Genomic DNA, 12,674 nt, shown 5'->3' on the forward strand with positions numbered 1-12,674 from the left:
GAAAAAGTATAAATTAAATTGGATAGTCAAAAGCATGAAAGGCTCTAGCGCACCATAAGCTACGACAAGAAATATGAAAATAAAAACAAAAACTAGAATATTTATGTATACACATAGAGGACTCCAATGCATGCAGTTTACCTATTAGACTACCTAAGATCTCGCTCAAAGGGACTGTCGAAGAGCGTCAACCATGGGGAAGACCTCGTAAGAGATGGATTGACACTTTGATCGGCAACATATTACCAAACTATCCAAAACTGCTCCTGTTCGAACAGCATATCGAGCACTGGTCCGTGAAATTTCGAAAGGAGTGGCCCCACAAAATCCCATGAAGATGGATGGACTTAAGTAAGTAAGTAATGGATGAAGTCAAAAACCGTCGAATGTTTTATGTGGAATGAGATCGTTTCTGTATGTCTTAAGTTACCATTAGTAAACAAATATAAATATGATAAATATAAATAATGAATTAAAATTAAATAAATTAACTAATAGTTGAATAAAAAATTCAATCAATAAAATAAAATTAAAAACACAAAAATAAATAAATTAATTTTATACAAATAAATATAAAAATAAAAAAGAACCTGATGGCGATGAAGGCTCACTACTTCCTTGTGAGGAAACAGCTGAATTTGGCCCCAAATCTAAGGAAATATCCCAGAACGGGTCCACTGTGGTCGAAACCCCATTACATGCCTGGCAAACAACGTCTGATTGTAGACCACCCGTAAATATTTGATCAATTATGCAATTGCACGAAGTTTGATTCTGACCATTGACGATACTCTTTTCGTCGAAAGTGCACTGGCGATGGAGTACATCTAAAGTTGTAATGAAGAACTCGTGAGCATCTTGTTGTTCATACCCAGCTAATTGTTTGGCATGCGTCCAAACCATATGAAGTAGCTTGTGGAGAGACAGTGGATTTTTCTTGCCAGTGTAGAACTAAAAAAAAGGGCAAGCATAAATAGCTATTCTGCGAGAGTAGCGTGCACAGCCCTTGTGGAATTTTTTTGTAAAGAACTGATTCGTCATATACTGTTGCTAAAGCGACACCAAATGGCACAGCAACCAAAATATCCAAGATTCTATCAAATGAATATAAAAAAAAATCTCATCGCGCCATCCATTTTACCTTTCAGTTTCAGAAATCTTGCACACGGAGGGGCGCATCCATTATGACTGATTTGAACAATATAATCAATTTATATAATGGGTTGTTTTTGACATATTTGCACGATTATCCAGATTTTTGGATGCATTATTTGTATTCATCACCAGCAAAAACGGCCATGACTTTTATTTTCCAACCAGAAATCCAGGAGTTTTCCCGACGTTCGTGAAACGACGTAAACGTCGTTTCATGAACGTCCTTTGGATTTGATCGGCAAATTTGACCAATTTGTTCTTAGCAGTGAAAAACATAGAAAGATTCTACCACCAGTCACGAGCAATAAAATAAACACAAGGTCAGCTAACAAAGTAAAACTAGATTTGCCTATTCTAAGAACAAACCGTTTCGCCAATTCTTTCGTTCCTTTTCACATGTCAGTGTTTAATAAGTTATAGTCTTGAGTTTTCCTTTTTTCTTGTTTTTGTTGTAAGCACTAGCGCCAATTTAAGTTGGAAATTTTTGTTCTAAACTATGACTACTTGTATAAATAAAACTATTCTATAATTTGCGCTTTTCTAAATAAAAAAAAAGACGAATAACCGTCGATTGTCAGTTTAATTGACATATCCTGATACTGATACATATTTGGTACATATACTGATACATATTCCTTGTATACTGATACAAGTTCTGATAGTTTTTATTTATGAAAGTAAAAAAGTGAAAACATTTAAAACATGTTTTGTTTTCAGTAAACCGCAAATTATATTCTGGTCTTAAGAAGGCATGGGGGTTATCAGCCCTACCAATGTTAATTTTGCTCGTTTTGAGTTTGACTTAGATACACTATTTTTACAATTTGCACGCATATAGCGTCTTTTGACTTGGCTCGAATTTCCCCTCAATACTGTTTTGAGTTTGACTTAGATACACTATTTTTACAATTTGCACGCATATAGCGTCTTTGACTTGGCTCGAATTTCCCCTCAATACTGTAAATAGAGTGGTCTGGTAGTAGTAGTGGTGGTAGTTGTAGTAGCATTCGTAGCATGCAAATAATGCTTTCTTGGTCATATTCCTTATCATTTCCTTGATTTTCCAAATACAATCCGTTATTCCTGTATAACACCCTATTTACAATCCTTACATATATAACGTGTTTTGATTTAGTTGAAAGATCAACATTCACATTCTCTGAAAGGCTCACAAGAATGCCATTCCACTTCTTGGAAAGTAAAATTCAAACATGCCTACCTTTCTCAATAACATACACTGTGTGTAAGCAATGAACGAGTTGCCTAGTTTACAGCCCTTGTCCTGAGGACTGTGGGGAGGTCCCCAAAGACATAATTACTGGACCTTTCAACAAGGCTGAACAAAATAATGTTTTGAGGAAGGATAGGCTTGGGTAGGGCTTATTGCCCTCCATTATTTTTTACTCTTAAAAAGAGCACTAAAACTTCAAACTTCCAATCAAATGAGCGCCAACCGATCCAAAGTTTATTCAACCACCCGTTCCATAAAAAAAAACAGACTCAAGGGCATAACTTACAACCCTTGCCTATGGGTTCTAGGGGATTGTGTCCACCCCAAAGACATTGTTATATGATTTTTGGAACATAGGTAATAAAATGGCTATCTCACAATTTCAATTGAAAGCGTTTTGGGAAAAAGGATGTCAGGGAGGGGGGCTAGTTACGCTCTGTCATGTTTGACTATTGAAAGGAAACTAGAACTATATATTTCAAATTAAATAAGCCTCGTCTTAAGTTCACACGGCCACCCCTCCATAGGTCTCCATAGAGACCTTATATGCCCCTGAGGCATGACTTAAAATCCTTACCCCCCCCCACTCTGGGGGATTTTACCCACCCCAAAAACCTTATCATATGATCTTTGGACGATTTTTGAACAAATCCCTATTTTGACTCTTAAAAAAGGAACTGAAACATCTGATTACGAATTCAATGAGCCCCCTCCGAAGTTTCTACGACCACCCTTTCAATAAAAACCTTACATGCCCTTGGGGCATGACTTACAACTATTGCGCTGAAGGCTTGGGGGGGAGGGTTATTATCGAAGACATAATTTCCAGGCCTTTCAACTATGCTGAACAAAATGGGTGTCTCAAAATTTTGATTAGATGTATTGTGGAATTAACAGGTGTGGGAGGGAGGCTTGTTGTCCTTCAATCACTTTAGACTATTAAAAAAGATCCTTTCAATTTCCCATCGAATGAGCATTTTTTGAAGTTTCTACAACAACAAATTACCATCTCAAAATTTCAAACAGATGCATTTCGGGAAAATACGAGGTGTTGGGGGGTATCCGTCTTCCGATGACTTTGAAGCTTAAAACGCGTATTAAAAAATCTAATTAACAATCTAATGAGACCCCTCCAAAGTAAGTTATGATCACCCTTTCTATAAAAACCTTGTATGGCCCCAGGGCATAACTTACAACCTTTGCCCCGAGGGCTGTCATCCTCGAAGACATTATTTCCGGACCTTTTAACTGTACTGAACAAAATGATTATCTCAAAATTTTGATTGGATGTGTTTGCAGAAAAGACGGGCGTGGGGTAGGTTAGTTGCCCTCCAATCAATTTCCAACTATTAAAAGGGATACTAGTCCCTTCAATTTCCAATCGAATGAGCTTTTTTCGAAGTTTCTACGACAACAAATGGCTATCTCAAAATTTTTATCAGATTCATTTTGGAAAAGTACGAGGTGCGGGGGGGGTGTATCCATCCTCCTATCACTCTGAATCTTAAAAAAGGAACTAGAATTTATAATTACCAATCCAAAGAGCCCCCTCCGAAGTCTATACGATCATGCTTTCTATATAAATCATAAATGTCCCTGGGCATAACTTACAACCCTTGGTCTGAGAGCTATAGGGGATCGTCATTCTCAAATACATAGTTTTATGACCTTTCAACTATGTTCAACAAAATGGCTATCTCAAAATTTTGATTGGATGTGTTTGGGGGAATGATGGGCGTGGGACGGGGTTAGTTGCCATCCAATCGCTTTCGACTATTGAAAAGGGCACTAGCCGTTTCAATTTCCATTTGGATGAGCCCTTTTCGAAGCTTCTGCGAACAAATCCTTCGATACGAAGTGCCCTGGTCTAAGACCAAAAAAAAAAATAGATTGTGCCCACATCGTTCTTTACTTAGGCAGCGCTATTGCGCTGGCTATGATTTGGTGAACGCTCAGTGTTATCATGCATGATAATACAGGACTTAAAGCTTGTTTCAGGGTCTATTTTAACTGACCAGGGAATTTTTAGGACCTGCTTGCAGTTAATTTTTTAGTAATAAGTAAAATTTTAACACTTTTTTCTAACTTCTACGTCTTCTTTTTCTCTCTTCTTTCAGCTTTTTTTTTCTAACTTCTAGCTACAGCTACGTCCAAGATTTGACAGACACTGAAGTCCAGTAAAATAATTTGTCTGATTTTATCATTATATCAGTGTTTTCCTTTATAAGTCTAGTGAGGATTGAATTGACCAAACCAGAAACAAAAACTTTGAAATTATATAGACTTATTTTAAACAATCTCCTTGAGTTTTTTGTGTCAGCAAAATATGTCTCAGAAGAAGAAGATGAAGAGGAAGAGAAAAAGAAGAGAAAGAGACATAATAGAACAGATAGAATAGAAGAAAATGAAGAACAGTAGAGTGATCATAAGCACAACGAGAAATTGAACTGCATTTACTGAACATATTCTACCCAAGATAGATCTACTGTCCCTAAAAGACCGAAAATCTAGTAAAAGTCAAAAATATTGCAATAATCTAAAAATCAGCTTTTCTAATATTTTTTTTTCAAACCTTGTCACTCTGACAAAAATAATCCATCTGCCCTTTTTTTTATTTAAATCAGTATTTAAACAAAAGCATAAGTCTGTCATAAAGAAAAAAAAACAGAAACTTGTCAGTCCAAAGCACTTTTGAAAGAATCCAAAACCAAAGCAAAGAAAACAAACAAATTATACATTATAATAAAGAAAATCATTCAAACAGTTTGGTCATCTTCTGATTCAAATGAACAAGTCCCCAAAAAGTTAAAAATGTAAAACCAAATAGAGAAATCGAATAAATTTAAAAATAGTTTGTTTCTATGCAATAGTGGTTTGAAGATACCAGTTTGCAAATAAGTGATAGCATATGACTTAAATTAGAATTAAGATAGATAAATATAAGATGAGCCGTTTCAAAGATAATACAAGTTTGAGTCTGTTTTGAGCAGAGCGACATATAAAAAAAAACTTGTAGAATCAGTATCAAACAGTTCGTGGTAACGAACTGTAGTAAGGAGCGACCCGGCTCAATAGTAAACGAAACCCTAAAAAACGGAATTTTGATGCTAAAATATACATCAAAAGAATCAGATTTTCATGCTGATTTTAAATATATAAGTTTCATCAAATTTAGTCTTTGTCATCAAAAGTTACGAGCCTGAAAAAATTTGCCTTATTTTAGAAAATAGGGGAAAACACCCCCTAAAGGTCACAGAATCTTAACGAAAATCACACCATCGCATTTGGCGTATCAGAGAACCCTATAGCAAAATTTTCCTCATTTTTTCTCCAAAGTCAACAGATCAAAATTTTGAGATAGCCATTTTGTTCCACATAGTCAAAAACCATAATAACTATGTCTTTGGGAATGACTTACTCCCCCGCAGTCCCTGGGGGAGGGGCTGCAAGTTACAAACTTCGATCAGTGTTTACATATAATAATGGTTATTGGGAAGTGTACAGTCGTTTTCAGGGGATTTTTTTTTGGTTTAGGGGGCGGGGTTGAGGGGAAGGGGCTATGTGGGCGGATCTTTCCTTGGAGAAATATGTCATGGGGGAACAGAAATTCAATGAAAAGGGCGCAGGATTTTCTAAAATTATTATAAAAAAACAATGAAAAAATAAACATGGAAAAGTTTTTTCAATTGAAAGCAAAGAGTAGCATTGAAACTTAAAACGAACAGAGATTATTACGCATATAAGGGGTTCTAAAAATACTTTAGCATAAAGAGCGAGGTATTTAGGAGGAGATAAATACCTCGCTCTTTATGCTATAGTATTTTTAGTAATTTCAACTATTTATTCTACGGCCTTTCTGATTCAGGGGTCATTCTTAAAGAATTAGGACAAAACTTACGATTTAGTGTAAAGAACGAGGTATTAACGAGGGTACAAACCCCCTCATATACATAATAAAAATTAAAGAATATAAAAGTTTGTTACGTAAGTTAATTCTTAAGTTACGTATATTTTTTACTAATAAAAAAATTCATTAAAAATTAAAATTTATAGTTGCCTTTTTATGTAACCGAAAAATTGCATGGCAACTAGGCCTCCTTCCCCATCCCTTATTTCTCAAAATCAAACATGCATTAATTAAAAAACGTTCAGAAATTACATAAAAAAAACTAGTTTTTTCAACTGAAAGTAAGAAGCGACATTAAAACTTAAAACGAACAGAAATTACTCCGTATATGAAATGGGTTGTCCCCTCCGCAATCCCTCGCTCTTTACGCTAAAGTTTGACTCTTTGCCACAATTCTACTTTTTAGAACAATTAAAAGCTTTAGCGTAAAGAGCGAGGGATTGCGGAGGGGACAAACCATTTCATATACGGAGTAATTTCTGTTCGTTTCAAGTTTTAATGTCGCTTCTTACTTTCAGTTAAAAAAATTAGTTTTTTTTTTATGTAATAATTCTCATATACGGCTTAGAAGAAGAAGATGACTAAGAAGAGGCGAAATAAAATAGGCAGAATAGAAGAAGAGAAAAGAATAGTAGCTCATGTCGTAGCAGTTTGTTTTTCTGTTATTCAGGCTGTTTCGTGAATTGGTAGAATTTTCGTTTATGTCTTATAAGAAGAAGATGAATAAGAAGAGAAAAGAATAATAGAGCACTTTTTCTGTTGTTCAGGCTGTTTGGTGAATTGGTTGGCAAAAAAACGTTTTATAGACTTTCTAGTTTAAAGTACGCACGTACGCAGATAATTATCTGAGGGAGGGAGTAAATAAAAAGAAAGAGCCAAATTCTACGCTAAGTATAGGAAATTATAGAGAAAGGAGGAAAAATCAGGGGATCACGGAGAAGGAGGGTGGGCTAGAAGGACCTCCGGATTTTTTGCCTGATTTGAGGTAACTGGCTTACACATGGAATAATGGCATCTATTGCGTTTTCAGCAAAATGAAGTAAGACAATAATCAAGCAAACATCAAATATTTTTGCTATATATTATATAATATTTGAATTTTTGGGAAAGGCTAGATTGGATTGTCGTCAGCTCAGGTTCCACTGAATCTGAATTGCACTTTTGTGCATAGACTTCAAAATCTTTTGTGCAATTTATGTGTAGTAAATATTTACCAGCTCCATTTTCAATGTTGGGTGACCCTGGAATTACCCGAATGTGGGGTTAGTGCTTATGTCGTAGCAGGTTTTTATTCTGATATTCAGGCAGCTTTTTGTAAGTCAGATTGATAAAAGATCACCTCGGCAGATCAAACCTGCATGAGGTCTTCGGGAAGGATCTGTATTGAGTCTCATCCTGTTTAACACCCAGACATCTGGTTTAACAGACAATCTTGCAGGAGGATTCAGCATCAACCTATGCGACCTAAACCTGCTTTGGTATGGAGACGACCTTCAGATGTTAAGCTTCAACCTACAAGACTAACTGCTTTTCTACAAGAGAAAACTGACAGATTGATAACTGGACACAAAACCATCGATCCCAGAGTCAATGCACTAAAGGTAGCATTTTTGAAATTTTAGAAGCAACAAAGCAGCGATCTTTCATATGTGACGATTAAACGAACAAAAATTATCTCGGGAAAATCTATGAAATACCACGGAATAACGTTTAATCATGATACCACAAGTTCTCTACTCCTACTACTAATAATAACTCACCGCAGAACCAAGCCACCTGAGGCCAACAGAGCTACACACGCTCCTCCTCCATTCCAATATATTCAAAGCCTCCTTCTTTACACCCTCCCGGAAAGTTCCCATTTCCTTTAAATCTTTCTTTATGAAACCCTCCCACCCAAGACGAGGACAACCTGCTTCCCGTTTAGTCTTAGACGATTGGCCGAAAAGAATCTTCGGCAATTTGTCATCCTTCATCCGCAGAACGTGCCCTAGCCATCTCAACCTTTCTTTCATTATAGCCCTTCGCTCAGCCTACTGTTTGAAATACGGTCGGTCAGCCGGGTACCCAGAATAATCCGTAGGCAATTTCTCTCAAAAACATCTAGTAAATCTTCATTCACTTTTCGGAGCACCCATGCTTCAGAGCCATATTTAACCACTGTTATCACTGTACCTCCCAATATTCTAATCTCGGTTTTCAGACTCATCTTCCTATTCTTCCATACTTTGTTTAACTGTTTTTATCAGAAGTTCTCATTTACTGGTAAATGCAAAAAATGCCGAAATTACGTTAAGTTTGTCTGTCTAAAGTTTAATCTGAACTGGAAGATTCTTGCTAAGCTTTAAGCAGCTGTTGCAATCCCTCATCTGCTTTAGTACCTTTATCATACATATATCGTTGTTATGGGACTGGTTCACACAAACTGATTGACTTAGACCCTGGTCCGTAGATCCGGTGGTCTATTGAAAACTTCTATAAAAACGGTATTTAAAACGTTATTTGAGCTTTTGCATCTATGCCTGATTCATGAGTACAAATGAATAGTCTAATTTTATTCTTTGCTGCTGAAGCGTTCTCGTTTTACTTCTTTTTTTTCTTTTCTACTACTCGTCTTATCTCTCTTTTGCGCGAGCAGACAAAAGTCAAATAACGATTAGGACTATTTTCTACCTTCAGAGAGGAAATTCTGAATATGAAGTTCGGCAGTAAATACAAGTAGAGAATTGTTGATACGTACATAAGCTGTAACCAAATTAGGGTTTAGAATTTGTTGACTATTTTTTATTTAGGAGTTATAAACGGTATGTCCAAACTTCTAGAGGCGAAACCCACCCATAGACCAATGGTTGCAAGCTGATTGTAGAACCACTGATGGCAGCGTTAAAGTTCAAAACTTATGAGTCCCCAACTATTCTATTTTAATCTCCATCTACTACTTCCTTTTTCTCGTTATTTCTCATTTAGGTGCTTCTTTACTTGGTTTTAAAGCTTTTTGCTTGCATAAAAGATACATCAGATACATTCAAATTATTAATAAATTGCGTTAATAACATATATCCAATAAATTGAATTTAACACACAAAATGTTGAAATTCCATACAAAATTTCTGCTAAAAAAATATACTGACGAATTTATTGACTTCCTTTTTATAGACGCATTAATTACTGCGCTTTCATTTTAGACGTTCATTTCTTAGACCACATTGCTTTCACTTAGACCACATTTCTTACTTTTTTTCTTATCATATTTCTCCACTTTTCCACTTCTTTCATTTCTTAGACCACATTGCTTTTCCATTTACGAAAAATTATGCAAGGAAAAACGAGCTTTAATTTTGAAAAAGCAGTGAACAAAAAAATAAAAACGAAACAACGCTTTAACCAAAATAATATTCCGTTTCGGCCCCACGTCCGGGTGCCTTTCTCAACGGAAAAAAAACGAAAAAAAATGTTTTTAAAAAATAACATACACAATAAAAACACGACAACTAAACACACGAAGCAGAAAAAATATATAAATAAATAACAACAACTCACATTACAAACAAACTTCCAGCAGTGATGTTACAACTTAAGAATAAAACCAAAGCTAATGTGTATAGTGAAACCATGGGTAATTCTTCTCTCGACGTTCAGTGTATACATAGGAATCTATATCCCAAACACAGGAAATGGGAAAAGTAATAAAAACGGGAAAAGTCAACGGACTGTAGCTAAACTAGGAAACAAAAAAATCCATTTCATTTATAATTCATGAACTCGTTACATTTGAGATTTAGTTAGAGGTGAATGACCTGGGGTTTGGTGACCTTTTTTGTTTGTTCATGCAAATATAGTCTTCACTTTTAATAGATTTCCATTTATACACTGAACATAGAGGAGAGTAACCCATGGTTTCACTATAGACACTAGCTTTTGTTTTATTCTTAAAACCAACTATAGACTACTATAGACAGTGCTGGATGTTTGTTTATAATGCGAGTTGTTACTATTTATTTTTTCTTCTTCTTCATGTGTTTAGTTGTCATGTTTTTTTGTGTATGTTATTTTTTTAAACATTTTTTTTCGTTTTTTCGTATTTTTTTCGTTGAGAAAGGCAACCCGGACGTGGGGCTGAAATATTCGGGATATATTTTTGATTAATGTGTTGTTTCGTTTTTATTTTTTGTTCACTTCTTTGTTAAAATTAAAACCCGTTTTTTCTTGGTTAATTTTTCATTTTAGAATTTTACTAGGCACTTGTTGGAAAACGTTTCTTCATTCCTTCATTGACAGTTTTGGCAATCGTTTTACATGGTAAATTAATATAATGGTTTTGTCAATACACTCAAAAGTGTACAATGTGATAGCCCCCCTCTTAAAAAAAGGTGGTTTCACAGAACTTTTGTGGGTATTCATAACGAAAACTTAAGACATGACAGATCTTAGAAGGAATGCTTGCAACCTCCCTCCCCCCAGATATTGGTTACATCAATAGCATAACATCAGAAGCTGCAATGTTTTTTGGTAGGATACAATATAGAAGGAAAATTACAAACTATAAAAAATAATAAATATTATAACCTCTTGAAATAATCTAGAAACTTCGCAAACGAGACAACTGTCAGACTTCTCAGGAAGACGACACATATGCCTATCGGATAAGAAATAGTCTCGTAGCAATGGGGTATGAATCAACGTTTGCACGATGCAACTCATAAAACATGTATTGCCCAGATTGATCAGTCCTCGGAGACCTGCAAAAAAAAAATCAAAAAGAAAAGCCAAAAAAAAAATCAGTGTATAAAAGTAAAAACAGAAAAATCAAAAAGATGAACGAACAGACTACACGTCCATACACTCCCTAATCTTAACTAGAAAAAAGGGTGGGGTGTCAGAGGTTATTTCCTAGTGTACTAAACCTAGAAACGCATTTTTATAAAATAAGGAAAAAGCTTTCCGGCAGGGAAACAGATCCAAAAAGACTTGTATAAGTTTTGAAGGTGAATATTATTTTAGTTTCAGGTAGACTCCCCTTACTGATACCAAATTATGGACTATTTCCATAAAAAAAATAATAATGGAGACTTTTACATTCGTACCAATTAACAGCCAGTGGTGATTCTAGGATTTCATTTGAAGAGGGTTAAAAGTCATTCTAGGCAAGAGGGGGTGGTCAACTATTGAAAAGACACTTTCAAATCATTTACCGACGAAGAAGTACGCTGTTTAATACTATTTTGACTCTTCCATGGGCGGTCTCAGCCCTCCTCTATATATACCACTGCCCAAATCTCCGTAACGAATTTAGAATTGGCAGCAACAAAAACCATACATTTCTAAAGGCACAATACAAACCAAAATACTAACTCATAATACTAACGACTCCCCGCCGTGAAGTAGAACTACTATAGGATTCAAAAATCCGAATCCTTCAATTCTTTATCAGTCACCCAATAGGACCTTATCAAGTTAATTACAGTATTTGATTTGTTATTTTGTATCCACAGCTACAATTCCTAAAATTACATTAGATTTTTTTTTCTCATAATGTAATCCAGGACCATATGTCGCACAGCTAATGTGGCCTTTCGTGATAAACAAGTTTGACAATGTTTTATTCATTATCATAGTTATCTTATGGCAAACAAGGGGGGAAACCAAGGAGAAGGTGACGTAAAAAAAAAATTTGGTGTGAGTGGTCTCCTGCTACTTTTTCTAAAGGCACTCCTATCACAGTGCTACCAACCACCAGCAACTAAAGTTTATTAATGACTATTGGCAGCATTCTAAAGTTTAAGTAGTTTTTGAGACATTTCGTTAGATGCTTTACTGACATCTATTTTGGAGCAAATATGGAAGTTATAAATTTTTAAATCTCCATTGCCTGCAATTTGCAATTGCAAGTACTTTCTGAATTCTAGCAGAATGTGAGTCATAATATCTTAATTAAATTCAAAATCATATTTTAATGGTTGGTGGCTGGTGAATTACCTTAAGTAAAATGAATGTCAGATTTTTAGATACATCCACATGTTTAAACACCTTTCCCTCCAAGTGATAAATTATGTTATTTTTGGCTGTTCTGATTCTGACTTCCTTACCCCATCCTCTATTCATTTTTTAGAGATATCCATGCCTCTCAACTAAGCCTCTCTAGCATCTTAACACCCCCTCCTTTTGATATTCTTTAGTCACAATATCGAGCTTACAGAGCACAACAAAACTTGACAACATAACAATTCTTTACGAAGAAAGTGGCAACTAAAATTGATCATTGATATAATTGACAAATACTCAAACTTTGATACATCAAATTCCATGATTTTTAATCGTTTTGTAGCCCCTCAAACTCTCAATAAGACTCAACAGTAATTCATTTCAAATCAGATGCAATAG

General features: G+C 35.3%; 1 protein-coding gene across 1 annotated transcript in view; it reads right to left on the bottom strand.

Moving 5' to 3' along the window:
- Window positions 1-12,674, bottom strand: part of LOC136039753 (ubiquitin carboxyl-terminal hydrolase 22-like) — a 67,885-nt gene that overhangs the window by 37,434 nt on the left and 17,777 nt on the right. The window contains exons 4-5 of the mRNA XM_065723603.1: window positions 10,860-11,032; window positions 591-951 (exon numbers count right to left, since the gene is read on the bottom strand). Of these exons, the coding sequence (XP_065579675.1) occupies window positions 591-951; window positions 10,860-11,032 (534 nt within the window). The remainder of the gene's footprint in view (window positions 1-590; window positions 952-10,859; window positions 11,033-12,674) is intronic.

This window comes from Artemia franciscana, chromosome 20 (assembly GCF_032884065.1).
Source record: "Artemia franciscana chromosome 20, ASM3288406v1, whole genome shotgun sequence".
Lineage (NCBI taxonomy): Eukaryota > Metazoa > Arthropoda > Branchiopoda > Anostraca > Artemiidae > Artemia > Artemia franciscana.